The sequence below is a fragment of the Centroberyx affinis genome, unplaced genomic scaffold (assembly GCF_046629955.1).
Source record: "Centroberyx affinis isolate AG114_WGS23_722 - 3 ecotype Tasmania unplaced genomic scaffold, CSIRO-AGI_Caff_v1 ptg000076l_1, whole genome shotgun sequence".
Taxonomy (NCBI): Eukaryota; Metazoa; Chordata; class Actinopteri; order Beryciformes; family Berycidae; genus Centroberyx; species Centroberyx affinis.
The window spans coordinates 279,239-303,854 of record NW_027278785.1 but is presented as its reverse complement, the minus strand read 5'-3'; the positions used below and the strand labels follow the sequence as shown (position 1 = coordinate 303,854).

The 24,616-nt window shown below is 43.7% G+C and overlaps 1 protein-coding gene across 8 annotated transcripts in view; it reads right to left on the bottom strand.

Moving 5' to 3' along the window:
• Positions 1 to 1,946: 1,946 nt before the first annotated feature.
• cux1b (cut-like homeobox 1b) overlaps positions 1,947 to 24,616 on the bottom strand; it is a 59,647-nt gene continuing 36,977 nt past the window's right edge. For 3 of the 8 annotated variants that reach the window (XM_071521571.1, XM_071521606.1, XM_071521589.1), the window contains 13 exons: positions 23,096 to 23,200; positions 22,258 to 22,446; positions 21,904 to 21,962; positions 21,464 to 21,512; positions 21,083 to 21,179; positions 5,943 to 6,146; positions 4,953 to 5,065; positions 4,697 to 4,813; positions 4,409 to 4,492; positions 3,585 to 3,641; positions 3,417 to 3,497; positions 3,249 to 3,313; positions 1,947 to 3,068 (listed from right to left, as the gene is read on the bottom strand). In XM_071521571.1, coding sequence (XP_071377672.1) covers positions 3,020 to 3,068; positions 3,249 to 3,313; positions 3,417 to 3,497; positions 3,585 to 3,641; positions 4,409 to 4,492; positions 4,697 to 4,813; positions 4,953 to 5,065; positions 5,943 to 6,146; positions 21,083 to 21,179; positions 21,464 to 21,512; positions 21,904 to 21,962; positions 22,258 to 22,446; positions 23,096 to 23,200 — 1,269 coding nt within the window. In that variant the 3' untranslated portion in view covers positions 1,947 to 3,019. Of the gene's footprint in view, positions 3,069 to 3,248; positions 3,314 to 3,416; positions 3,498 to 3,584; positions 3,642 to 4,408; positions 4,493 to 4,696; positions 4,814 to 4,952; positions 5,066 to 5,942; positions 6,147 to 6,292; positions 12,346 to 13,128; positions 13,394 to 15,179; positions 15,369 to 15,570; positions 15,865 to 16,516; positions 16,659 to 16,950; positions 17,511 to 17,621; positions 17,724 to 18,237; positions 18,322 to 18,930; positions 19,732 to 21,082; positions 21,180 to 21,463; positions 21,513 to 21,903; positions 21,963 to 22,257; positions 22,447 to 23,095; positions 23,201 to 24,616 lie in introns of those variants that run through there. The other 5 variants (XM_071521580.1, XM_071521598.1, XM_071521555.1 and 2 more) reach the window with 4 other exon arrangements.

The window sequence follows — 24,616 nt, the reverse complement described above, 5'->3', positions numbered from 1 at the left end:
CTGTCTGGGGGAAAAACCTTACCTGCCAAGCTGAAGCCGAATTCATACGGAGCTTTTACATAACTCCTCTCTACAGGACTGATCTGCAGCCCAGAGGCTCCACTGGAAACAACTGGGCTCTCATTTCATTCATTCAGCAAACATTATAGTGAATTTAAGCTGTGAAAGCCCCAGTCTGGGATGTTTATGAGTATAAGGCTATATACTGTACAAATAATTATTCAAGGATAGGACTTGATGATGTAAATTCTACATAAATATACATATAGAGCATTTTCTCATCCCATCATAATAAAACAAGTGTACGGTCAATTTGGCTCTGATGCTTACAAATAATACAAATGTACAGCTTCATAACATATGCATAACTGTGTTTAATTCTAGCATGCTGTCAGCCATTGTATCAAGAGCTCAGTCATTTAATTTGACAGCAAAAATTGCTTCAATCCAAAGCCGGCAGTGGGACGATTTTGATGACACAGTTGATTCTAGCAGACAACAACAGAAGGCAAAAAGTTCATACTGGAGCATATTTTATGCTGACTTGGGCTCAGACAAAACGAGGAGGGAAGATAGACAAGAGGACACATAGGAAAAGACAGAGAAAGACAACGATGCTGTGAGCAGAGGCAGGCAGACAGACAGAGGGATTAGAGTCAGCAAGAGTCAGCTAAATAATTCATACTCATAATAAAACATAACTTTACTGCCCTCTGCTGAATGCCTGATGAAAATGAACAATCTGGAGCTTGAATCAAAGATGAAATTATCCTTCTTCCTCTTCCTCTTCAGTCATTCGCAGTCACTGAAGGATGGCATTTGCTCCTTGGAAACGGCATCAAACAAACAAAAATGACAAGGCAAAAGAAACTGCTGACACCACCAACATAGCCATGTTGATAGGAAGAACGCTCTCCAGTTCCCCCTCTCCATCCAAGGACCAGTGCATTTGAAATGACCCAACCAGTGCAGTAAAAATAACATCAAGCCATTAGACTCACTTAAGACCTTTGTTATCCCACAGATGGAGGTTGTTAATATTTATGGAGCTGTCAATGGGCAGCTGGAGGAGCATGGGACTGGGAATATGGAGCTATGGAGGGAGGGTGGAGGGAGACTGGTGAGAGGAGAGGGGAGGCACAATGGCAGGAATGGTAAAAGGTGTGTGTGTGTGTGTGTGTGTGTGTGTGTGTGTGTGTGTGTCTGTGTGTGTGTACTAGATCTAACTTTGGGGTGAAAGGTGAATGGATCTCTAGGGGATGGAGTGAGGCTGTAATTGTGCTGAGATAGCTTGAGGTCCGCTCTGATTGATGGACAAAAGGGGTTTAAGATAGGGGGAAAAACTGAAGGAGGAAGTGTGTGTATGTGTGTGTGTGTGTCTGTGGTCTGCCTGTCTCGTTACTCTTTAATGGCTAACTGAGAGGCTGTGAGCTGAGGTGCTCTTTAAGGGGAGGCCTCTCATGAATAATGCAGTCTAATTCAGTCATACTAAGACGCAGCCAGCCATCACTGGGACTGCTGAGACCCAACACACTGATAATCACATTCTGTCCCTCCATGTGTTCCTTGGTGCAGACGTTAGTCAGGCCCGTCCCCTTCATCTCGGGTCAGTCGTTAACCAGACCTTTCCCCACCATGTGCTTTAATTATATCAGCCCAGACTGTCCCTCACTATCATGACTTAACTCTGGACACAGTGAGGATATTGTAACATTTAATTAAATCTAAGACCATTGTTAACATTGAATTGAACATAGTTAAAATCTCCTTGCTGCCAAGTGTGAACCTATTCTTATGAACAGAGATCATCCACTACTATAAACCCACCATACACCTTGAAGAAGTGATTATTTCTTTTTATCCAGCCTTCATTATATTCAATAATACATACATTGCAGAATGAGAATTTTAAAATGAAAAATGATTAAGAGAGAAAAAATTACTGCATAGTCTTTATTTGGAATATATTTGCAATGCCAGTCAAAAAAGGATTAATAGAGCAGGTAAGCATGCAAGGAAATGTATCATATAACGCAAAGGATTTTAGAATTAATAGACTCAGTAACTATTATTGTAATTTACTGCTGCAAACACACTGGCTGATGTAAACCTATAGTGGCTCATCTATCAGGCTAGGAGCAAATGGTCTCCTTACTAAGCACGAACAGTAACTAGATGATTTCTGCACCGATAAAAGGCAGAAGTCGTGTCTGTGCAGCGAATGATCAACACATTTCAGGTTTTAATAATGCACTGCTACACTTATTTGAGTCAATCCCAGGTCGGGCGAAGCTCAGAGGAATGAAAAACAACCTGATAACTATTATATGTTTTGTTCCATCACCATAATCTCTTGTATAATGATTATTTCTTCCTCAATAACCCCCCTTTACAGAATAAGCAAACGCTTTCACAGTACACTCTCCAATCAAGCATAAATTATAATGTTAACCGTATCACCATTAATCTTATATTAATTATTTCTTCATTCAGCAAAATCCCTAATAATTCTAGATTCCAGTATAGCAGAAACAAATATAACAAGACCAGAGTGTTGGTCCCTTTGGTACAAGAAGATAAACTGAATCTTAACTTCAATAAATTTGTGCTACAGCAGCACATCCTACATATAACTATAAATGATTGCCTTTCAATATTATTAATCTAAGAGTATAAGAGGGAACCCCAAGTTACAGTTTTACTTACTTATACTAATTGCGGTGCATTAAAGATCAAGCAACATAGGAATGAAAAGCATCAGAACTGATTTTGGAGTCGATCGACCCTTTGTACAGTTGACAGTCCTACACTGCCCCCTAGTGGAGATTATTACCTACTGCAAAAACAACTGCAACGCTCCATCTTAGTGAGGAGTGTAAATAAATGAACTTAAATTCTTATCCAGGACATGTGGTGTGTCCTTCTGGGCATTAGATCAGATTAGTTTCTCCCTACATCGCTGCTTGGACCTTAAAACCAGCCCTGTCTCACTGAGAAGTGATGACATCACTGTGGCAGGTTACAGGTTGTCATCGCTCTCATGGAAACGGTGGAGGTGGTCAGAGTACCTGGGAGTCAAAGAGAAACACAGAAGATCAGAGCGAATCCTCCGGCATCAGGTACTTGCATGTGATGGTTAACATGATCAATCAAAGCAGTATGACACATTCTGTACGTACATAAAATCAGAAATATTAACTTAGACACATTTTAGAGCTTTATAGTCAGCTCCAGGATGCAACACTCACTTCTTAGCGCAGAACGCAGTGCAGTCTCGGCCGATGCTCTCGCTCCAAGCGGTCTTGTACAACACCTGAAAAATCACACCAACAGTTAAAAATGTGTTTCACTGAAGCCGACAGCATGGAAACCATTAACAGTTTATCAGGAGCTCCTCGGTGTTGAAAGAGACGCACCAAGAAGACCAAGCAATGCAGAAACAGGGTGTAGAAAAAAGCAATGGTCCTGGCCATCTTGTTGGATAGAATCACACGGCCCTGAAAGGCACAAAAGAGGAGGATTAGGCAAATAATGGCACTGACACATCAGGTAGGAGTGTGTGTGTGTGTGTGTGTGTGGCTCACCAGGCTCAGAGTTGCCTTATCCCAGGGGCTGAGGCTCAGGTATCGACGCTGACGCTCCTGTTAACAGCCACAAAACACAGTCAGTCTCAACAAAAATACACCGTCTTCAACACTGGGTATGAATATCAGCAGAAAAATGTGTTGGCATGTCATACAATTATTATTATTAAAGGAACATTCCACCCTTGATGAAGTATTTGTAATTAACTTTTTTGGTGTACTCACTTTCCCCTCAGCCTGCCTCGTCTACTTTACTTCAGTGCCTACATTTCCCAGAATGACTTTGAACAAACCCCAGAGAAAATGCCTTAACTTATTGAATTCAGCTGTGGGTTACACGTGTAGGTGGAGAGAGCAGGAGTGAGAGTGATAGTGGAGTGAGTGTTTTTCCAGTCGAGAAAAAGTCAGTCGCCCCCCTTACTCAAAACACAACATGTCTTGTGGGTTGCATTGCATTCTGGTCTATTGAGGCTACTGTCGATGGAGAAATTCTCATCTCTTCCACTTCTACGATGGATTTATCCCTGTATAATTGTTGAATGTTCGTGCAAAATGGTGAGACTACAAAAAATCCCTTGCTCTTTGATTCTGAGGGACTGACACCAAAACAAACTGCAGCTGCACTGGAAATATCTTAACGTAATGTCACATTGTCTATGTTAGGCCAATTATCAGCGGGAATAATAAAAATACATCACCAAACAACAAAATGGATGCAGAAATGCAAGGTACAATGGCAATAGCTGTTTTTAAACGGGTGGATTTTTCCTCTAAGTCTGTTGATTTGCTCTTGTATGTGTGCGGGGCAGGTGTGTGGTCCGCACCCTCTTGCTGAAGGAGGCGAAGGGATCCAGTCTCTCCTCGTACTGGGAGGAGTAACGCATCACTGTGTCATCGCTACCTCCAGCCTGCAGCACAGGGGGAGACATCAGGAGAGTCAACAGAAAGACCTCTTCCAGTACTTCACTAATCCTCAAAATGGCGTTCAGTTTCCACCAAACCAATATCAGAAACACATAGAAAATCAACCACAGCCAGTCATATAGTGTACACACTCTAAACCATGCACACACACACACACACACACACACACACACACACAGCTGACTCACTCTGCCAGGGTAGCTCTGCAGAAACTTGATTTTCTCGTAGAGTTTGATGTTGTCTGCTCTCAGGCTGTCCAGCTCATTCTGCAGCGCCTGCATGGTCTGCTGCATGGAACGACTCTCCTGGAAGGGACAGGGAGGAGGACAAATGGATGAGAAATTAATGTCCAGGAGAGGAACAGAGGGAATGTGTGTGTGTGTGTATGTATGTATGTGTGTGTGTGTGTGTGTGTGTGTGTGTGTGTGTGTGACCGTGACTCACAGCCTCCAACTCCTGGTTGCGGGAACGGAACCTCTCCCTTTGGCTGGAGATGATGGAGAGCAGAGAGTCCATCTGGCCTTGAGGCAGCTCAGACTGAGGGGCAAGGCCTGGACCTGGGGCAGATAAACAGCACTTTAAAGGGGCCCTATCAAAGGAATTCTCTATTCCTATTATATACAATCAAAAATGTTTAATGTAGACTTTGTAAAAAATTTGACTTTGGTGGTTAAATTTATCCCATTTTGGTATACATTAAAATTGGCACTTGTTTAACACTTAAAAAGTAATGTTACATCCTTAATGCTAATACTCTCTTGTTCAGTACAAACTCAGCTGCAACTGTATCTTACCATGAAATCAATTCAATGTACTATATAGTGGCTCAGAGGCCCTTAAAAACAAAATGGATGTAGAAAGAATTTTATTGAAAATACATCCAGAATAATGTCAACAAAGAGATTGTCAAAGAGGGCATTTTTCCAGTAAGTCATAAAAGCGAAAAAATTACTAATAAAAATATGACAAAAGGTTGTTTGTTATCATACATGTTAATTGCATCTCCAGAGGGTTGCAGTTATTGCATTTTCCATCCTTTTTTAACCGGCAGTTTTGGACTAACTCCAGTCAACGCATCCCAACTGGACTTGGTCTTGACTGGCTCATCTCACATAACCATTACTATAATCCTTTCAATCAGGCCAGTTTGCAGCATTTGAGCTGACTAGCCAACTGGAAAACCTCCACGCAGGTATTACCAGTATTGTGACTGTTCTGCCAGTGAGGACTGTCTTCAAATTCATTCAATATATACTCTTTTCACCAAACTATGTTTATTTGCAAAACATCATCAAGAACATTATCTCTCTCATCCCAAGCTACAATATATTTGAAAACAAAGTCAGCAAAACTGAATAATATGGGACCATTTACATATACACACCCCATCTAATTCTACACACACACACGCCTCTGCCTTGTCCGGGGACCTACCGGTAAACATGGCAGTGGCCTCTTTGATAGGTTCGGGGATGTTATCCATGTTGCTGAGGTCTGACCCCTCTGCGTCGGGGCGCGGCAGGGAGGACATGGACTGGATGGTGCTCAGGTCGTGCTCCAGCTTCAGGATCAGCTCTTTCTGCTCCGCACTGGTCCGCACCGCAGCGGAGAACTCGACCTGCAGCTCTGCATAGCGGCCTATCAAGGGGGAGGGCAGAGGTTCATTAAATACACCAGTCCACACAATCGTAATGCATCATGGTACCATTTCTCAACAGATATTTGTGTTATTCATAGTTTTTCTTGATGTTTCATGTACAGGTCTCCTCAATAACTCACCTGTGACAGTTGTGAACAGCAGAAGCAGTCCAATATCCAAAACATCACCGAAACCCTTGAAAGATGCCTCACTCTGACTTACATTTCTGTTTCTACCAAGCTTGACTCATCTCTTTCTCTGAGAATACTTCTTACAGGACCATCCATGTGTTTAACAGAAAACATTTGTCTTTTTCTCTTAAAATACATTTAGGACCATATTTCCAACAAACATGTTCAGCATTCTTGACAAGGCAAAAAATAAATGTACCACAGCACACTATTAGTATTTGTATAAAAGAGATTTACTTCAATTATCACACCTAGGGTGCATGTGAATAATAATGATGATGAATCAAATGTCAATCATAACAAATACATTGTGAACGTTTCATACAGTGATATTGCTTTTCAATGTTGTAGAAGGGACTGTTTTACAGTGCTGAGAACAAACAACATGATACGTTTAGTAAATAGAAAGATAAAGAAACAATGATACATAAGGAAAATGAAAAAGGGGAGACCCCAAGGAGAGAAGTATCTCAGGAGTGACAGAAGTGCTAGGGAAACGACTTTCAAAAACATCTTAACCATCCCTTTACAGTCATGCAGCCTTTTGTACTACAACACACACATCCGCACACACACACACACTCACAAAAAAGCAGTGGGAGAAGTTATGAGAATTATTACTTCCACATTGTTGATGACGGGTTGGAACTCATCTAAAAACACTCTGAACTTGCTAAAGCCTCAACAAGCATCTTAAAGCTTTCCAAGGGGGCAAAGGTCACCCCAAGTCATTTGGTTGTCAGACTACACTGTGGTTTAAGCTATGGATGAACTGAAGCGGCGACGCTAGGTAGCAACATAAGTAAAACTGTCAGCAACCTTTCAACAGAAGTGGATAACTACTTCACTATTTGGCTTTTTGCTTCCTCTTTAAATCTAACTATTCACTGAAATTTTTATCAGTAAAGATTTGATCTGTTGATCTCATCCTATAGTTAAGCATAACAGAACAACTGAAGGGATAAGAGGAAATGGTTTAAGACTTACAATTAGCTGTAGCCAATGAGAGGTGAGCAAACAAAAAACTAGGGGGGGGGGGGCAATTAAAGGATGAGTGTATTGTGCTGTATTATGTGTGTATGTATTACTGAGTGTGCTATGCATACAGCACCATTGATTCGGAAAGTGTTTCCTTACAAAACCCACTTCATAAGATATATTCTAAAAGTATTACAAAAACATCTGAGGTTTTTCTTTTTTTTTTCCTGAATATGGTGACCAGTGCTGCTGTTCGGGCTTCCATTACAACTAACATGTCAAATGAATAACCACTACTTCAACAGATCATACAGTAAAGCTTTACAACTTCAGAAAACATGATATGATATACAGCATCTGTTACACCTTTACAATGTTATTCAACAGTGTATAGAATCATCTGATTTAAATTTGTAGAAAAATATCTGTGGATCATGGAAAAGTCCTGAATCGTCCCTTCTCCTCCTCCTGCCTTCAAACAAAAGCAAAGCATACTGTGACAATATTGAATCAATAGCTACTTGATCGACTGTATTTACAGGTCTCTTTTCCAGATAACCGTTATAATTGGCACACAACCAAATCAATATCTGTAGTGCCATTAATGTCACAGCAAACCTGACGCAAACAGAAAAATACAAAATGCCCTATGAATAAATTCAGTGTTATTACAGTGTACGCTGTGTCTGCATGCTTCCTCCTTCATTCAATGCTCTGGCCTTTCGCTGCTAGTTAGGTACGTACGACATAAGAAATGCATTGTGGGAAACAACTGAGAGAACTGACTGAATTAAGACCCCGACCAAACATGTCTGCAGGTCAGTCATAAGAATAGTTCAAAAGGCTACAGATGTCTGCACCCCTTTTTCTCCTTTACTGTTTCACTGTACTCCAGCAGTTATACAACTCACTCTTAGAGCGCTGAGTTGAGAAAAGTCGGCTTTTAAGTACCATCATGAGGGGTGTGAGAAATAAATTTGGACAAAGATCTAAATGTGGGATAGATACGAACAAACCAGGTGAAAAAACGCAACAGAATTAATAAGATGTATTAATTTAAAGTCTACTTCTGATGACATCACTAGTTTGGTGCCCTGCTTGGCAGTTAAAGGCACAAATCTGATGATCTCACATGGTCTAGGCGAGTTGATGAATCTGGCTATAAAATGGGTAATGGGTTAAGTGCTTATACTCTACAGTAGCTATTAATCACCATAAAACACACTGGTTGTCCAGTCCACACAGTCCAAAAGATAATACTCTGCAGATGACGGATGTTTTACATCCGTCGTCAACAGGAATAGTGAAACTTGGTAGAGGAATTTTACAATGCAGTACATTAGAAAATCCAATTTAACTAATGTATTTATCCTTTTAATACGTTGCCAATATATCTGGACGCAAATTCAGGAGAGGGGAATTACTACTGGAGCTTAAGGATGAACTGAGGAGATTTAGGATAGAAACCAATACAGATGGTTACTCAAAATATCTAAAAACTCTGTGGAGGACTATATGATGACCCTTTCTGTCATACAGTTATCTGTGGCAATGCCTAGAAATATCCTGACTGGGGGGCTGCTGGATAAGAAGATATAGCATAGAAAATATGGGCACAGCCATTTTATGTTTTATTTTTAGTGTTAGGATGCGGATAAGAGCCTGTGCTTGGTTCAGAACCATTTTTAAAAGGCATACATTTCCCAGGATCCTGGGAGCGTACTCTAGTGTAATGTTTACAGACCCTGTCCTAGGTAAGTCTTCAATAAAGATCCTAATAAGTGCTTTGTTACGGACTGCTATATAGATAATGCATAATCATAGACTGGCTATCTCTGTTCAATCTGGCATAGCACACCTCCTAGCTGGTATACTTATCTAATCTCAATTTGGCAGATATGGCCTCTTTCAAGTCAACTTGTGTTCTCAAGTTTAGGTAATTTCATTTGACCTTTTTGACATAATGTACACACTTGGACCTGTTAATGATGTTAATGTGATTATTGTGTGGGCGAACTCCATCTTAAGAAAGCTGCATGTCCTGCTGAGCGTTAGTGTTGGGCTTGCCCAAGAAACAGCCAAAAACACATTATCGGAGCATGGAAAACAGGATGAGAGATATGCTATCAGATATTCAGTGATCTTGATATGTCCTTTGATTTTCTAGCTAGCAACTTAAGAGCATAATTGTTGTGGTAAAAGCTTTATGCCTCTGGGAGCATGAACTGTAGCAAACACATTTTTCAAAGCTATTGAAATGACACTAAACTTTAGGATTCATGAATATACAAACAAATGAGAACTAGTACATCTTTGTAAATATTAACCAATACTGCCGGCAGTCTATACGTCTAATAAAAATGTTACTTGCCCTCAGGAACAGTATAATCCCTTACAAAATAGACAACTCAAATGATAAGACATTAAATGAAAAATACAGCACCTATAAATAAGCAGAATAAAAACCAAACTATAAATGCAAAATAGCAATAAAACCAAGCTACAGTAAATCATAGTATTACACTACTTTGTGAGAAGATTAATGTAATGGTAACGCATCAAACAGCTTAAAGAAGGGTGTCAGTTGTGCACTAGTAGTGTGTGCAAGTAGATACGAAATATGACCCCACTCATTGGAAACACTGAACACTCCTCAATCGCACACTTCTGCACGCGCATGTATTGTCAGACATGCGCGCGCACGCACACACGCACACACACAAAGGGGAGGCAGTGGGCTGACAGGCACTGAGGGCTTGTGTGGGAGAGGGAGGAGGTGATATGCCTTATAATTTGTAGTGTATACAGTAGAATTCAATGCAAAAGACTTACATCCCTGGATACAGGATAGACTGGAGGAGAGTGGCAACTACTCACACTAGGGTTGGAGTGAATTCACTTTCATGGCCTTTCAATTAAAACTGTACAGAAATCATGTACATTGCAATCCATTTGCTAAAACAGGCCATTTTTCATTTAAGAAATTCATTACAGTTGCGAATCTACTTCCTAAATTTAATTCCAAGTGAATTGACCTCGACCCAGACTCACACGCAGGCAAATACAAATGCACACAGGACACACACTCGAACGCGCAGACACAAACAAACAGACATAGATACACACACACACACACACACACACACACACACACACACACTCTTCCTGATTTGGCCTATAAAAGATGTGTGTTGTGAACAGAGAAAATTTGTTGGTGGTGCAGACACAGACCCAGCAGGTCCAATGCCAGGTACAGCTGTGCTGTGCACGACCCAAAACAACAACAGACATGTATAGTATCATCACCATGTCAGACAGCTACAGTACTACGTGAATTCATTGTATCGTATTTCAACAACGCAACATTATTCCATTCTAATGTGTTCTTTTTTTTTTTTTAAACAGTAACTTGTTATTCTCTTATTTTCTGTTCTTATTTTGTACTAATTAAAAATGCTTCCTAAAATTCCCTATTTTGTACTCTTTAGAGTCAATAGACTGTGCAATCTCTTATTGGCAACCAAATTGCAATATCAAAAAAAGAGATCATCCTTCATCCTTAAAAGAAGGGCTTGAGGAGACAAAAAGAGGGTTCCTTCCTTCCTTCCTCTTCAGATGAGTGCGCGTGTTTGTGAGGAATTAGAGATCCTTCTGGCCATCACATGGCTGTCAGCAGGATAGGATACGGGACACAACAGGTCAAAGTTCATCTTTCTTACATCAGTAACCATGGCAGCATGGCCGACAGGCTTTCAACTACCCTCTTAAGAGTGTAGAAGTGAGATTAAAAAAAATCATGCTGCCATTGAGAAGAGAACACACACATCCCCGTTTGGGTGTGTATACACACACGTGCACACTGACACAACCCCGAACATACAAACGCGCACACACACGCACGCAGTGAGTGAAAAAGGCAAAGGGTTTGTAACAGTCACTCTACAGTGTGAAAAATGAGGCGTCTCACTGAGTGAGGGGAGGTTTGTGGACACTTGGGAGGTGAGAAGAAGAGCGGAAAAAAATCTCCTTTAAGAAAGTGAGAGTTCTTGTAAGAGAGTTCCTGTCTCTACCTATCATCTATCAGTGTCTATCACTGTGACAGCTGCTGTGTCAGGCCTTGCCTGTGTTACTGAGTCCAGGTTTCAACCCCAGCTGTGGGTCAGACCCCAGCTCAGGACTAACCAGTCTGGTGCACCAGTGGCTGGTGATAGGGGAGGTACAGCAGGGCCAGAGGCCAGCAGGACGGCTAAGTGCTTTTCTCAGTACAAAAACAAAACTCGGTAAAAAAACAAAAAAAAAACAAAAAAAAAAAGAGACACTAGTTCTCTTATTTTGTTCTTCTATGAATTCAGTATATCTTCTTTTTATGGGTTTTGCCAACCACTCTTTGTTTCTTTCCTCTTTTGGGAAAGCTTCTATGTAATAAAAATGGCTGCTGAGCTTGACTTTGGCTGCGTCCACTCTCCAACTGGAACAGAGCAGGAGGGGTCCAAGGTTAGAGGTCGTGAGGTTATGAGACGAGAGGGATGGAAGGATGGTCAGAGGGAGCTAGAACTCCCACTCTGAGGGATCCTCTTTGCTAGCAGCCTTCTCCAGCCTGTGGATGATGTTATTGAGATTGGCTGCTTTCTTCTTGCGCAGATTGTTGTCCCTGGGGTTTCTGGCAGGGCCAGAGGCTGGGATGTTATTACTAGGGGCAGAGCCACTGGAGGATGCTTCTGTGAGGCTGAAGAGCCCACAGCTGGAGCCTGGCCCGGCTGAGCAGTCTATCTGGGCAGGGGAATTATTAGAGCCCCCTGCCTCGGACTCGGCCTCCATGTCTTGGTCTTTATATCCTCCTCTGTGCTCCTCCAGGCCAGTGGACAGTCCCTGGCGTGTCTCCACTGTGCCATCAGATTCTGTCCCGTCGCAGCTGTCCCCCTCTCCTGATTTGGACCCACGGAGGGAAGGGGAGCCCCCCTCACTACCAGGCCCTACCCCTCCAGCTGCCTGGATCTCCTCTATGAAGAGCTCTCGCCGGATACGTGACCTAGAGGGAGACACATGGGGTTAGTGAGACTACACAAATCCTCAATCTCACTTCACTCAGACATTACACATCTTTACGGAAGAGGATTAGGGCCACATAAAAAAAATATTTGAGTTCTGAGATTAATCTCAGAATTCTGAGAATTCTTAAATCAGAATTCCGAGCTTAATGCTAAGAATAATTATGAATTTGTCCGTGTTCTAAAATTAATCTCAGAATTCAGATTTTTCACGTGGCCCTAGTCGCCTTCCATACATATTAAACTGAATTGATTTCAAAATAATGTACCAGGAAACAGTCTAGAGATAGTACTAATTTACAAATCACTAATACAGTATAGTCTTCATGAAATGTGTCTAATATATCCATTTAGTCAATACAGGAGTCAATTTATGGGCAACCAGGTGGCGACTAGAGCTCTTGCTGGTTGAATCATTCCTGAGATATTTCATTCTCATTCTCAAAATACAAAACAATTTGTCAGAATAATTAACTGCATTAACTTTTCTAGAGCAGTCATTTTTTAAATAGATAAGGTTATAAACTATAACCAACAAATGAGTTTCAATAAAACACTAGAAACTCAATTATACACAACAAAAAGAAATACTTTTTATATAGAAACGGAATGCCTGTCATGTTTAATTCAGTTAACTCAAATTCAATTATATAGCAAATCCCCTATGAAGAATAGTGTCAACAGAAGTCTTTTTTCACTGCACTTTGTTCACAACCACATGACTTCCCCTATAACTTCCCCCTATTACTTCGCCCCATGCTGACCTGTAGTTATGGAACCAGTTGATGACAGTGCTGGTCTTCAGGTTGAGCTGGGAGGCCAGCTCCTCAATGGTCTTAGGGGAGGGATAGGGCTTCTGCTGGTAGGCCCTTTTCAGGGCCTCCTTCTCCTCGGGGCCCAGCACCACCCTGGGCTTCTTCAGATGCTGCTGTCCAGGACTCTGGGAGCCCTGGTGGAAATCTGGCCCCACTAAGCCAGTGTCCACAGAATGGCCATCACTCAAGGAGCTCAGCCGCCTCTTCATGTAAGCTAAGGAGTGGCACAAAAACAAGCAGGCAAAGTCAGCACTTCAGAAAATAGCTTATGTGTACAAATATGAGAAATGCATATGAAATATTGCAATAACGGGGGTCAAAAAACAAAAACATTTACATACAATACCCCTCATACAAGAGAGGGGCAAACATGTTCTGAAACTGTTTTTGGACAGGATTAGTTTAACAGGAGGAGGTAGAGTAATGTAATCATAACCGGAGCCTGTGAGTTTATTACCGTCAGAATCTCCCATGCCTCTTTCACCTACGATTATTTGACCTGCAAAACTTGTGTCAGGTAAAACTAGTCTGAGCAGTCTGAACAGCTATACCAGGATTTTTTGCAATTGTACTGGCATTCTATAGCAGGAAACGTCTGTACTTTCATCAACATGAAGACACTGTCCCTGCACTTCAGACTCTTGGCCAACCGAGACGTTAACTAGGCCTACACCAATTAGAAGACACCAAAAAATAAAATTGATAATAAAAATAAAAGTGTGTCAGAGGGTCAATTGTGGAAGTTACATGTGCAACAAATTAGTTCTCTTATCCCATAAAAATTGGTTACTGACATCAATGATGTCCTGCGATAACAATTACATATCAGGGTTAGTGTCCAGAACAATAATCCTGCCAGAATGGGACTCATTACAAGCATCTTCAACGACCACTAGGTGGTGCTATAGCCTCACTTGGGCATTCTAACAATGAAAGCATCTCTTCCATTTTATAACAAACAATCAGCACCATTCACTCCAGGCACCAACAGCTGAAAATGAGCAGCTCATGGCAGCTTTGCATGAGGTTGACATTTTCTCAACCCCAATACATGCTCCTAGATATATTAGTGTTGCAGGGGAAAGCCCTCGGAGCAAGGTTAGACCACTCTGGAAGTTGTGTGCTGCCTCCCAGGGTTATACCACACGGGTGAGAGGTCAAATACGGTTACTCTAGACTAGGTCTATGCCTTTCCTCTGGGCTCTGCTATTGGCCAGGACTATTCCCATTGCTCTTTGGATAAATTACTTAAGGGTCAATAAACTAAAATGAAGTTGAATGGAGAATACCCCTCCTCCCCCCCAAGATACTGGTGTAAGGTCAGTTATGTTTTTCGCCCTTGTGCATAGTTTGCGATATCAGGAGGGTAAACTGATCCTGGATGCTCGTGCCTATTGGCAGATTCAAATATGTGTTTTGTATCTCTGCTCTGACTTCAGCTTCAAGTGGGCGGTCAGGGGTCACTCTGAGGCAGCTGGGAAGTTGATGCCTCCTGGCTTTGCTGCTTCTTAAACACACATCATGCAAACAGAAGTAAATAACTAGAGAGTGATAGAGAGTGTGGAGGGCTAGTGGCTAACTAACGATAAAAATACATGCTTATAGACACTGATGATTATGATGATGATGACGATGATGAAGAGGAGTGCTGATGGCTGTGAGTAAGCAGGCCCCTGGCAGCCCCCTAGCTGTCACATCTAATACAGTATGTGATGTCTGTAGTCCTGATTGGTACTGACATCACACCAAGATGACTGTGATCTGCACAACATGCTCTGCTGTCCTGCACAAAGGATATTGTGTGTGCAGATGTGCATGTGCAATTCAAAGGCTTCTTTTTGTGTTTTTATGTGCATAGTGTGTGTGTAGTTATAACATGGAACATGGATGCATGCATGAGCACATAACATGGAGGTTTCTATGTAAATCTTCTGTTTATTCTTAAGGCACGTTGCTCTATACCAAGTGTACGGTTTTTTTTTTTCTCGTTTACTACACACCTTTCTTCTCCAGGCGTTTCATGTCCATGAGTTTCTCCACACTGTGTGGGTCCTGGAGCCAGAGCTGCATACGGACGAAGGGCTCCCTGCCCTTCAGGCTGAGCTTGTGCCAGGGTTTGGGCCTGGCCAGCAGGTCTGAGACAGAACCCTGAGTCAGACCCAGGATACTCTCCCCAAACAGACGCTGGCCTGGGTAGGAGAGAGAGGGGCGGTGAAAAGGTCAGTCCAGAGCACTGATTCAACAACTGAATAATTGCTAAATGTACAGTGCATCAACAAGGAGGGAAGGGAAGAGAGAAAGACAAACAGAAATGTACAGAGCAGGCACCAAAAAACAGCAGCAGAGCAGAATTCAACAGGAGAAAGGGAATATTAAATCTGTATTCCTCACCAAGGTTGTTGTCAGTCAGCACCTCCTTAACCTTCTTGGTGATGACATAAGTGTCTAGCTCTGGGGACATAGCCACCATCTCCTGAATGCTGAGGCCCGAGTGGGGACCAGGAAGAGGTAAGGGGGTGCCGGGCTGGGACTCCCCACCTGAGGGCTCTTCAGAGGGAGCTTTGAGACTGGAGGACTGAGGAGCGAGTGGATCCACTGCTAGACCGTTGACTGACTCCTCTGCTGAACTGAGGGGCGATTCTGGAGCGGGGCTGCAGCTTGCCGACGTCTTGGGAGTACCCTCTGCTAGAAGAGAAGAGGATGGGGTAAGAAACATCAAACAGGTTAGTAAACACGCTGCTAGGTATACAAACCAAGTTCCATTTCCTTTCCCTGCTGGCTTTGGGAGGGGCTTCAATCGTACTGCTCATATTACATCAACTAACAGCTAACAGCGAAGGTGCTTAAGTTTTCACTTTGAAGCTTTTTTGGCTTCCTCCTCCTATTCCTTCATCTCCCTGTCTCTGTCTGTGTAGTACTGTTGTGCAGCTCAGCAGGCTGGAAGAGAGCAGTCATGAGGAGCTGTCAGTGTACATTAGCTGCTGTTTACACCCCCAGAGAGAAAGAGAGACACACACATGCACACACACACACACACACACACGCATAACTGCCATCTGGCGCTGCAACACTAGCTTGTCTATGACATGACAAACCAGCAGCTTGCTGGCTGACACTGCCACAGCACTGGGGATGGGGGGATGGTGGGAGGAGGAGGGGAGGAGCAAATGGTGGGAGGGGGAAAAGGGGGAAGGGGGTGGGGGGTGAGTGACAGGCTGACAGTAGCAACTAGCCACTAGCTATAATCATGCATACAGAGCAATGCTCTAGCCCAAGGCGCATGGTTATATGCATCCATATATGTATGGTTGTGTGTATGTGCGTGTTATTTCTTTACCTTGGTTCTGCGCTTGCTGGGTGTGTGTGTTTTGTCCCTGGTCTCCATTGAGCCACAGCTGCATGCGGAGGTACGGCTCTCTGCTCCTCTGGTTCAACTTGTTCCATGGTTTGTGTCGAGACAGACTATCAATCAATATTCCCTGAAACACACACCCAGAGTATGGGTCAGACACTCAACTTCTAAAAATAGAATAATAATATCATATAAACAGCAGAGACAACTTTATAGGGGTAGATGAAACACACACATACACACACACACACACACACACACACACACACACACACACACACACACACACACACACACACACGTATTACAAGTATTAGTTTTCCCACTGTAAAGTGGATTTGTTTTCTCTACTTCTCTCAAACCTATCTCATTCTAATGAAGTCCAAGCCCATTTTCTTGGTTTGCCACCCCTTCCTCACCTCTTTGGAGTCCTCCTGGGTGTGGTTCTCCTCTCCTGACTGGGTGGGTATTGTTCTACGGGGGTCTGTGTGCATGTTGCTCCACCACTGCTCTCTCCAGTGACCCACTCCTCCGCCGCTTCCGGAGCGGGCTGACCCCTCAGAGCTCCTGCCCAGCCTGAGAGAACCATCAGCAGACATGTCCAACCCTGAAGAAGCCCTGCCCTCTCTCTTCACGCTGGAGCTGAAGTCTAGGACTGGAGACGGGGACGAGGGGGAAGACAAGAGGGAACTGGGAGGCTTCTTGAGGGAGAGGGCCAATGGATTGTAAGGGGGGAGGGGAGCAGTGAGCGGAGAGCCCAGGAGGTCCCTATGAGACAGTGACGCTGAGGAGGAGGACGAGGAAGATGAGGCTTTGAGGATGGGCTCCAGTGCAGCCTGTTGGGCCTCCATCTCTCTGCGAGCTTGCTCTAGGATGGAGCGGATCGCCTCGTCTGAACCGCTGCCCCCTCCGCCTCCTCCTCCGCCTCCACCACCACCTCCTTTCAGTCCCCCATATGAGGAGGGAGCATGGGACAAGTCTGTTGAGGGAGGGGAAAAGAGCCGTCACAGGAGACACTGACAAACACACAGCCACAACGCATCATCTTCAATAGTTTGACACTTTTGGAGCTGAGAGAACGACGACTTACCAGCTTTCTGCACCTGCAGCTCTCTTTTGGCCTGCTCCAGAATGGACTTGATGGCCTCGTCTGAACCTGCCTCTGGGGTGCGGACACGAGCGGTAATGTTACCTGGAAGGGCGATAGGAAGAGGGAGTGGGAGGAGATGACACACCTTGTCAGATTAAAAGGATAGATATAACCAACTACACAACAGGTAAAAAGAACAGTAATAGAGGCTATAAGGACATCAAATAATTACAACGTTGCACATCACAAAGAACAACATTCCCACCACTGAGCTTTGAGGCAACTAGACTGGAGGGAGCACCATAATTTCTCTAGTCCCTTTGGAGTTCACACATGCACACGTGCTACAGGGCTCGTACAGTAAACGCTCCCCACAGAATAACAACTACCAATAAACTCCCTAAATACACATGCTGGCTTTCCTTTGACGTAAGTCACTGTAACTATGTGGTTACCTTCAAGACACATTTATAACTGTATGCCTGCCCGCAAATTAATAACGCAACACACACGCACACATATACACACACACACGCACACGTAGATAGAATGCACCCCAACACAAACATGCCACACAGACAGAACGTGCTCGAATCTCTGTGTGAAGGGGACAGACCTGTGTGCGAAGCTGTATCAGAGAGGGCTCTCCGCTTCGGAACATCCTGAAACACTCGGCTAAGCTGGGGCTGGCCTGAGCCCTCTGTTAAAAACAATATAACACACACTATGTTACAGCACTTGTGTGTTTTTCTTGGACAGCTAGACTATTCGGTGCCCTACTGTACTCTGTAAATTGACTCATTGAGCTATCACAAAGATAGATATGTGTGGCATATATGATTTAAAAATTAACAAACAGGGCCATACTAAACGTAGCCTTCATTTTTCACACACACTATGTCTAGGTGGTGAACTATGCTGTGTTTATGTACCACTGAGACCTCCTTCAATCAGAAATGTCCTGATGCGTTAACAAAAGCAGGCCCAGGCTAATCGAATCTACCCGTAGTTAACAGTACCCCTGCCTTCCTCCCAGTTCCCACCAATCAATACTATTGATCTGTGAAAGGTTCCTGTATTGACCATGATAGCAAGGAAAGGCTCTTGGGGTCAGTGCATGACTAGGAACTCACTCAAAACACACAGGTGTGGCACAGGATGGGAGTTGGGAGGGAGAAAGAAAAATAAAAAGCTAGTCCATATTGACAAGCTAATCGATGGCTCTGTGCAGGGCTTCACTCACATACACACTCACACACACGCATACACACAGACACGCACAATAGCACATTAAGACACGCAAACTCACCTCTCTGTCGTCCCTGGATGCTGCGCAGTGCAAGGATGTTCTGCTCATCAGCGAGGAACTGCCTCATCTTGTGGAAGGGCTCCTTCCCCCGGATGGTTAGCTTGCTCCAGGGTTTGGGCCTGGCCAGGATCTCGCTGACCGAGCCCTGGGATAGTCCCAGCACGTAGTGGCCAAACACACGCTGACCAATGTTGTGCTTGATCAGCTGCTCTTTCACCTGCCGGGCGATCTCTGCCGTGTCCATGTCCTCCCCGTCCAAAACACTGCCGGTGGTAGCGTCAGAGTGGCTAGGGGAAGGGGACGGGGCGCTGCCAGCGGTGCTGCTCCCATTAACGGTAGCCATGTCTGGGCTGGCTGGAGGTGGCTGGGGGCTGCTGGCCGCCAGAGGGATCGAAGCGGACCCAGAGCCAGGGGTGGAGGTAGGGATGGAGCTGAGGGTCGGGGTGAAGGGGGCAAACAGCAGCGCCCCACCTGGAATTCCAGACGACTCCTGCAGGGCTTTGGAGTAGAAGGTCTGGAGCAGCTGCCGCTGTAGCAGGGAACTCAGAGCCATCTTACCGCCCACCAGAGGAAAGGCAGGGGAGTAGAAGTCCTGTCCAATGCCCGTAGGAGTGAAAGGGTGTGTTTCGCTGCTGCTGCTGCTGGTGGTGGTGTTGAGGGGATCCGTATGAGTGCGAGACATGGGGAGCTGGGAGGAGGAGGGGAGAGAGGGAAGAGGAGGAGGGGGCGAGGAAGAGGGGTCGCTGGGCATGGCCTCCTCCTTGGGTGTGGATGCTTCTGTCCCTTTCCGCCCGGCTGACCCTACAAGAAAGGTCAAACACACCATGCATTATGGGGGAGTCAACAAAAAAGGGGTTTCCGAAAAGAGAAAAATAAAACTTGAAAAAGAGATCTTAATCAAAAGTCTTTTCCAAATTAATGAACGTTTTGCTTTCCGTTTTTTGCCAACCCCCCCAGACAATATGCCCATGCATTTGTGATTTGTACCTTTCTTGTAAGCAGCCTGGAAGAAAAAAAAGACAATCACCACTGTACCGCTCAGGCAGAGTAGCTTTGCCCGGGGCTCAGTCTCTCTGGCAGGCAAAGTGGAAGTAATTGGACAGAGCAAATGATGATTGTCCATAGATAACCAATACATCATGTGAGTCCTCTTCCATGCTGCTGCAGTGTGTTGCTAGCCACTGCATCATTCCATTGCAGATGTTGCTTTACCAGAGTCGTTGGTTCATTAAAAATCACATCCAGGAAAAAAACAAATAGAGCAATAAATTCATTTGAAAAAAAGAAACAAAAAAAAGGAAAAAAAAGTTTCCAGATGGAAAAAAAACAGATGCATGTCACCATAAATAGAGACTGTACAGCTCTGTTGACTCTGAGTAAAGGCCTAATGTCACTACTTTCCCCAAGTAGTTAAGAGTAATTGCATTTTTACTTTCACCAAAATAAATATAAACTATAATTTCTCAACCTGGAAACCACTGGAAACTATCTTGATGATAAGCAGGCAATTGAGCACTGGGAGAAATATTATTCTAATGCATAACCAGTTGGAGATTTAACATGATTGAGTTAGACAGTAAGCTCCCCTTACTTTGAATGTTAATCAATTCAAAGCTATTCAACTATTCAAGCCTAAAGCCATGACATTTCAAACCCATAAACATTGGTGTAGAGGGCAAGAGTGCTGATGTAGAGGGCAGAGTATGGTGTCCTCATTTTTATGTACTGCAACTCTGCTACTGTTCAGGTTGAACTCCTGCTGGGATCTTAATAAGACACCACAGATACCTTTCTTTCTCCTCTGTGAAGTGTGTGAATTCAAAACAACAACATGTAACTTCAACTAACGATTTAAGTTCCAATACTGTCAAACCCTCAAAAACCATTTGGAAAAGGGAAGTATTCTCAGAGAAAACGAGAAGAATGTATGTGCATATACTTCGATTCACTACCTTGACCCGATCTCTGCATAGCTCTGTCTCCACAGCCTTACCTGCAGCCCAGCCTTCCTATAGCCTTCCATGGATGAAGGACTCAACTTCCGTGGCCATTCTTTTTTGTTGTCCGAGTTCAGGTTTTGCCAACCCAGACCCCGGTCTGGCCATCGTTAATTAACCCTGGCCATATAGCCGTACACCGGAGGCAGACTTACCACTCAGCTCAGTGTTGGCGATGCGCAGAGAGGCGCTCTCGGATTGAAGACTACGGTTCTTCTCCAGCAGCAGCACCTCCAGGGGCTTGGATGAGTCCTGGCGGAGTGACGGAGGGGACAGGCGGAGAAATGGAACAGAAATAAAAATGAGACTTTTCAAATTAACTTTGCTCCCGGCCCTCCCTTGACATGTTCACTTGCACTTTTCTATCTGTACAACGATGTTTTTTAAATTACTTTTTGAACGTATTGAAGTGTCTTTGCATGGTTTAATGAGCACATTTGGTTAAAGTGGTTGATTAATATTGCTACTATTACTTCAACATTTCTTGTGTCATATAGCACTAAATATCACCCGTCTATAGAGATTCTATCTGTAGCCTTTACCTGCACTGAGTCTGAAGGCCCAAACTCCATAGACTTGAGGATACTGAGGAGAGAGAGAAACATTTCATCTACATGAAGTCTAAACACACACACACACACACACACACACACACACACACACACGGACAACCAAGGTTTAGCATGCTGCCTTTCTATTTCTGTCTGTTTAAGGACAAAGAAAGGAGAGAGGGGGAAGGTGGGGGGGTTGGGACACACACACACATGCACACACACACAAGCTTTACATTCATAAGTGCACTCAATTGAGTTAGAGATCTTAAACGGAGACACGCATCTTGTTTAACATGGTTAAGACATCAAACGCATACAATAAATAGATCTATGCTGGAAGTGCGCACGCGCACGCACACACACACACACACACACACACACACACACACACACACACAAATATCTCAGCCTGTGCTCCTCACCTCAACTCCTTCTTCACCTCCTCGTAGTCAGCCTGCTTCTGCAGTTTCTCCTCCAGTTCCTATGGATGACAGAGAAATTAAATGATGTGATAATAAATTAAATGATAATTTGTGAACATAAATGGAGTGGATCCCAGGATGATTCCAGTGACTTCAGTCTAACTGTAAAACAGGATATAGTAAGTGAGTGTGTTTATGCTTGCCTGTGTGACCAGGAACACAACAAAACAGGAAAAAAGCAGGAAAACCAGTCCCGTTAGAAATTCATGGCCATAAGTGTCCAAAATAACTGAAATCCTTGAAAACAAAATCCCTGTTTGTGTGAATGGCTGTATGTTCTGTTAGCCCCGTTACCTTGAGAGTGGCAGTCTTGGTGCTGAGCTGCTGCTCCAGCTGGGTGATCTGGGAGCTGGTGGTCTCTCGGAGTTTGGTCAGGCTGGCCTGCAGTCTCTGGACGTCCTCCACCAGCTGGGCGGTCTCCCTCTCTTTGGCCCCTAGCTCCACCTCCAGACTGCTGCGGGACACCACCTCCACCGCCTGCTCCTATATGCCAAACAGGACAGTAATTTAACCTGTGAGCAAATCAACAGCTACACTGTCTGCTCCTATAGGGTCCATTCAGCTATACAGGTAGTCATCGAGCCAGTCACCATCTCAACTGCCAACTCCTGCTTTCAGAAATCAATTCAATTAATCAATACAGCAATCACTATGTCCACTGCCAGACATAAGGAAGCTGATCAATGTATCATTCATCATTTCAAAGGCCTGCTCCTATAGACCAATAATCAGGGGTAATCAATCAACCAACCAATCACAACCATCCACCACCAGGAGATCAATAAAACTGATACTTCTATGTGGCAGTCAGTCTATCAGTTAGCCAATCTCCACCCCTGCCTGTTACTACATGTTAAATAAATCAATATAGTTAATCAATGAGCCAATCACCTATTGCCACCTTGACAACTTGCCCCCGGACATACAAACAGTAGTCAACCAATCAATCAATACATTATTGGCAACTCCAATGCCTGACCTTAAAGATCAATGAATGCAGTGATCAATAAATCGAGCTTTAATCAACCTATCACCTCTAGCACCTGGCAAAAAAAAGCAAAGCTGATCCTCAGTCAATCAATACATGTTTATCGGCCATCCAGTCAATCAGTGAACCAGTGGAATTTGTTACCGTGTCGGGGTCGGCCTGGATCTGGCTGGCGAGCTGCAGGGATTGGTTAGTCATGGACAGCTGCTCTCTCAGTGACTCCGCCTCCCTCTGAGCCGCTTCTGCCCGCTGGAAGGAGAGGAGAAAGGTTAAAGGAACAATCCACCCTCAGATACTCTCACACCGTTATACATCATCAATCTGTGATGTTCGATGCACTCCAGAAGCTATTTGGTGCGGAAGTGTTGTAATTTACTTCTTTGATATACACACTTTCCCTTAACCTGCCTCGACTTTTGACAAGCCCCAGAGAACGGGCAGGAACTTGTTGCATTCAGCTGTGGGTTATACGTGTAGGTGGAGAGAGCGAGGCTGATAGTACAGTGAGAGCAAGAGAGCAAGTTTTTTTTTCCCAGTCGAGGAAAAGTGAGAGTCGTGCCCCTGCCTCAAAACGCAGCATGTCTTGTGGCTGCATTGTATTACGGTCTACTGAGGCGACTGTCGGTGGAGAAATTGGTGTCTCTGCCTTGTATGATGGATTTCTTCCTGTATGATTGTTGAACATTGGTGAAAAATGAGGTTTAGAAAGAAGCCCTTGCTCTTTGATTCTGAGGGACTGACACCAAAACCTCATGTTACTGTTGATAGTTTAAAAAATTCTTCTGCTATCAAACTCCATTCTCTGGACAGATTGACATGACGTGATGTTGTCTAAGTTTGGCCAGTTATCCACGTAAATAAGAAAAATACACCACCAAACAACAAAAAGAGCCCAGAAATGCAATGTACATCGGCAACAGCTGTATTTTTTTTGACTGTTAAAATGTTTTAGTGTGGATTTTTCCTTTAAGTGATGTAATCAAAAATGAAACAAAAAGTCAACAGCATTAAGAAGAGACTCAGTACTTCATATTCATGGCCAAACTGCCACGCTACTGTTGGGAACGATCTGGAACGTTAGCCAACTTGCCATCATTAAGAGTTACGGGGAGCCGATACCAAACTGTTCCTAATTGCAACCATATTGAGAGAGCTTATTGACTGGGTGGGAGTTGGGTTGCTAGTCGCAAAAGAAAAATCCTGTTTTCCATTTTCTCCTTATAAAAGCGTATAAAAAGTCTGTGACTAAGCTGGAGGCCATGCTGTCATCCTCTGTAAACCTCAAATCAGAAGTGTGAATAGTGTGTGTGTGTGTGGCATTATAGTCGGAGCACTAACCTCTAGGCCAATATTAACATTACATGCCTATGCTACCCCTTCAGCCACAAATCATACTCTTGGGCTAATAATGAAAGTTAACAACAATGACATTAACAGATACCACAGGAATATTTACAACTCAAGGGCAGGGGGCACACTGGGGGGGCTAGTTCAGCTGGAAGGGCTGAGTAGGTGTCTAATGAACATGTAAAGCAAATAGCAGTCCTAACAGTGATAATCAAGCCATTCTTTGTTAATACAAACTACACTTCACTGATTCTCTGTATGGATAACAATATTTAGATTTAATCAGCATTTACCTCTACCAGTATATATTTTTTGTAA